Raw genomic sequence first — 2,432 nt, 5'->3', positions numbered from 1 at the left:
AAAGAGGGCTAGGCCTGGCCTGAAGCTAACAGGAATTGTCGAGCCGATGTGGACATCTGCACCGTCAAACACGGACATGAACATTTATTTCGGGGGGGAGGGGGGGCATGTATGCAGTGAGGAGCTCTCACAGTGGCCATGGCAAGCCCCAGAGTCTCCCAGATGGTCCTCTTTGGGAGGTGGAGCTGCAGGGGTGATGGCTGAAAGGAGGAAGCTCCCTTCTAAGGAGTGGGTGCAGAGGGGTCCCTGGCAGCCCGAACCCTGGCTGCTGACCTCTTCCGGGCAGCCTTTAGGATGGTCTTGTCAAAGAGCTCTTTTTCACGGTAGTGCACAGGTGGGCCACGCAGGTACTTCTCTTCTGCCTCCTTGTAGCTGAGCTCATCCAGGGCAGCGATGGAGCAGATGATTGCTTCTGGAAGAAGAACCTCCATGGTAAACCGGACTTTGTCTCCTCTTGCCAGTGAGAGCAGGGCCTCGTCTGCTTCCTTGGATATTTCTTGCAAATGTCTGGCCACAAGATGCAACTGGTCCTCATCCTCCAGGTAGGTCTCAATGCAGAAGACTTCCCTCTTTGATTTCCAAAGGTCGTCCAGCCACCTGGACGGTTTCCTGCCCTTCACAATGTCCAGCAGATGCTGGTCGGCCCCCTTTCTCTTCACGATGAAGTCTACTAGCTTCTGGTTGGCTCTGTCCCAAGCGGCCCTCATGCGGTCAGGCAGGAGTTTCTTGCAGGGCCCCTTCCCACCCAGGCCTGTCTCCTCCTCCCAATCTTCCAAGTCGGCATAGCTCACCTTGGGGAAATCAATGTGCAGGTCGCCCTCTTGGATGGCTCTCCTTAGCGGATAACTGGCTTGGGAGGTGTAGTAGTCCATAAAGGAGCCCAGGAAGGAGCCGCAGGCCAGGTCCTCTCTGTAGTGGTCAATCACCGAGAGGCACCAGTTGATGCCCTGGCTGTACACTCTGCTGGCTCTCCTCAGGAGCGATAATTTTGCTCCACAGTCCAGGTGCTTCAGCTTGCGGAGAGGGACTCTGACACCCCTGTGCTCAAACTGCATGTTGCCCTCGATCAACAGCACCCTTGCCATCTTGTCGTTTTTGCTGACACTCTTGACCACCGCCGGCCAGAAAGGAAGGTCCTGAAATTTGAACCAGACCAGCATCCCTCGTTCGATGGTACTCGGCTCCTGAGCAGAAGCCACGTTGGTGGCTTGGCGGGCTCCTTGAACTCCAGCCGCTCTCCTCTTGCCCCTGGTGTTAGTTACCTTTGAGCGCACCTTAGTTTCCAATTCTGGGAGCCCGCATTGTGCACACAGCACATGGATCTTCCTCTTCCGGCCAGCAATGCGGAGAGATCTTCGTAGCCTCGGGATTGGAGGCATGCAGGCTGCCGATGCTCCCTTTGTGTCCGGCTTCGGGGTTCCCCGGCCGGGGTCCTCCTTGTTCTCTGAGAGGGTGGTCTTCCTTTGGGCTCCAATAGCCCGGATCTCCAGGCCGCCGCACCTCGGTGGCCCAGAGGCAGCCTGCTGCTGCTCATTTTTATCCCGGGCACCCTCCTTGGAGGCCGGGGCACTCAAAGACCTGAGCTTGGATGTGCTCAGCTTTCTCTTGCCGAGATTATCACCAGCATTTCCTGCTGGTGTCTTGCAGGAACCTGGCCACACTCTGGTGCGTCTTAGCATGTTTCCTTGCATTTCAAAGTGAGCGTGCCCAACAGCACTGTGTGCCCGGGCTTTCCCCCCTTGCACTGCAGGCATATTCGGTGAGCCCATCAACACAGGTCCCGGGCGGCCCCGCTTCCCAGGACTCCTGTGGGAGAGCCCTTGGCCTTTCTGGTTGCGCCCTCGGAGGTGCAGGCGCTGGCGTGGGCTGGAGCTGGCCTGCTCTTTTGGAACCTTTGGCGCCGCTGTGCTGGTTCTTCGGCCACCTGCCCTTCCTTCTTGATACAAGCAGGTTCCCTCACCCAGAACATCCAGTGCCACCTTGAGGGCTTTTCTGTATGCCCTGGTCTGCCTTGGCGAGCTTTTGCCCTGTGACTCCTTTCCTGCCAAGGAAGCGATGGTTACGGTTTCAGACTTGGTTAGGGGCCTCGCCTCTGTGCTCCTTACTCTCGTCTTCTCACCCACAGGCAGAATTTGGACCTCCAGGAAAGATGCCCCTCTCCTCTTACTATGGGCTGAGGTCCCGGGTCTGGACAACACCCTTGCAGGCCACAACTGGCCCTTCCAGCCACAGAGCACATACTCTGCAGAGTCCATGGTGATGGGACTCTGGGGCTGTGCTGATCGGGACAGGGTGACTGACTCCCTTGATTGTGGTGGGCACTGTGACTGCTGGTCGTCCCTGGCCTGGCTCCCCTGCCTGTGGTGCTATCCTCCCTCCAGAATCTGGTAGACAAGCTTGAACTGACGTCCTCGCTCAGAGGGATGTGGGCG

At 57.8% G+C, this 2,432-nt stretch overlaps 1 protein-coding gene across 1 annotated transcript; it reads right to left on the bottom strand.

Moving 5' to 3' along the window:
• Positions 1-221: 221 nt before the first annotated feature.
• Positions 222-2,432, bottom strand: LOC118574555 (PWWP domain-containing DNA repair factor 3A-like). The gene has a single exon (XM_036175519.1). The coding sequence runs from the start codon at positions 2,253-2,255 to the stop codon at positions 222-224; it is 2,034 nt and encodes a 677-aa protein (XP_036031412.1). The 5' UTR covers positions 2,256-2,432.

This window comes from Onychomys torridus, chromosome X (assembly GCF_903995425.1).
Source record: "Onychomys torridus chromosome X, mOncTor1.1, whole genome shotgun sequence".
Taxonomy (NCBI): domain Eukaryota; kingdom Metazoa; phylum Chordata; class Mammalia; order Rodentia; family Cricetidae; genus Onychomys; species Onychomys torridus.
Note: the sequence above shows the minus strand (reverse complement) of the source record. Positions and strands in the feature narration are given on the sequence as shown.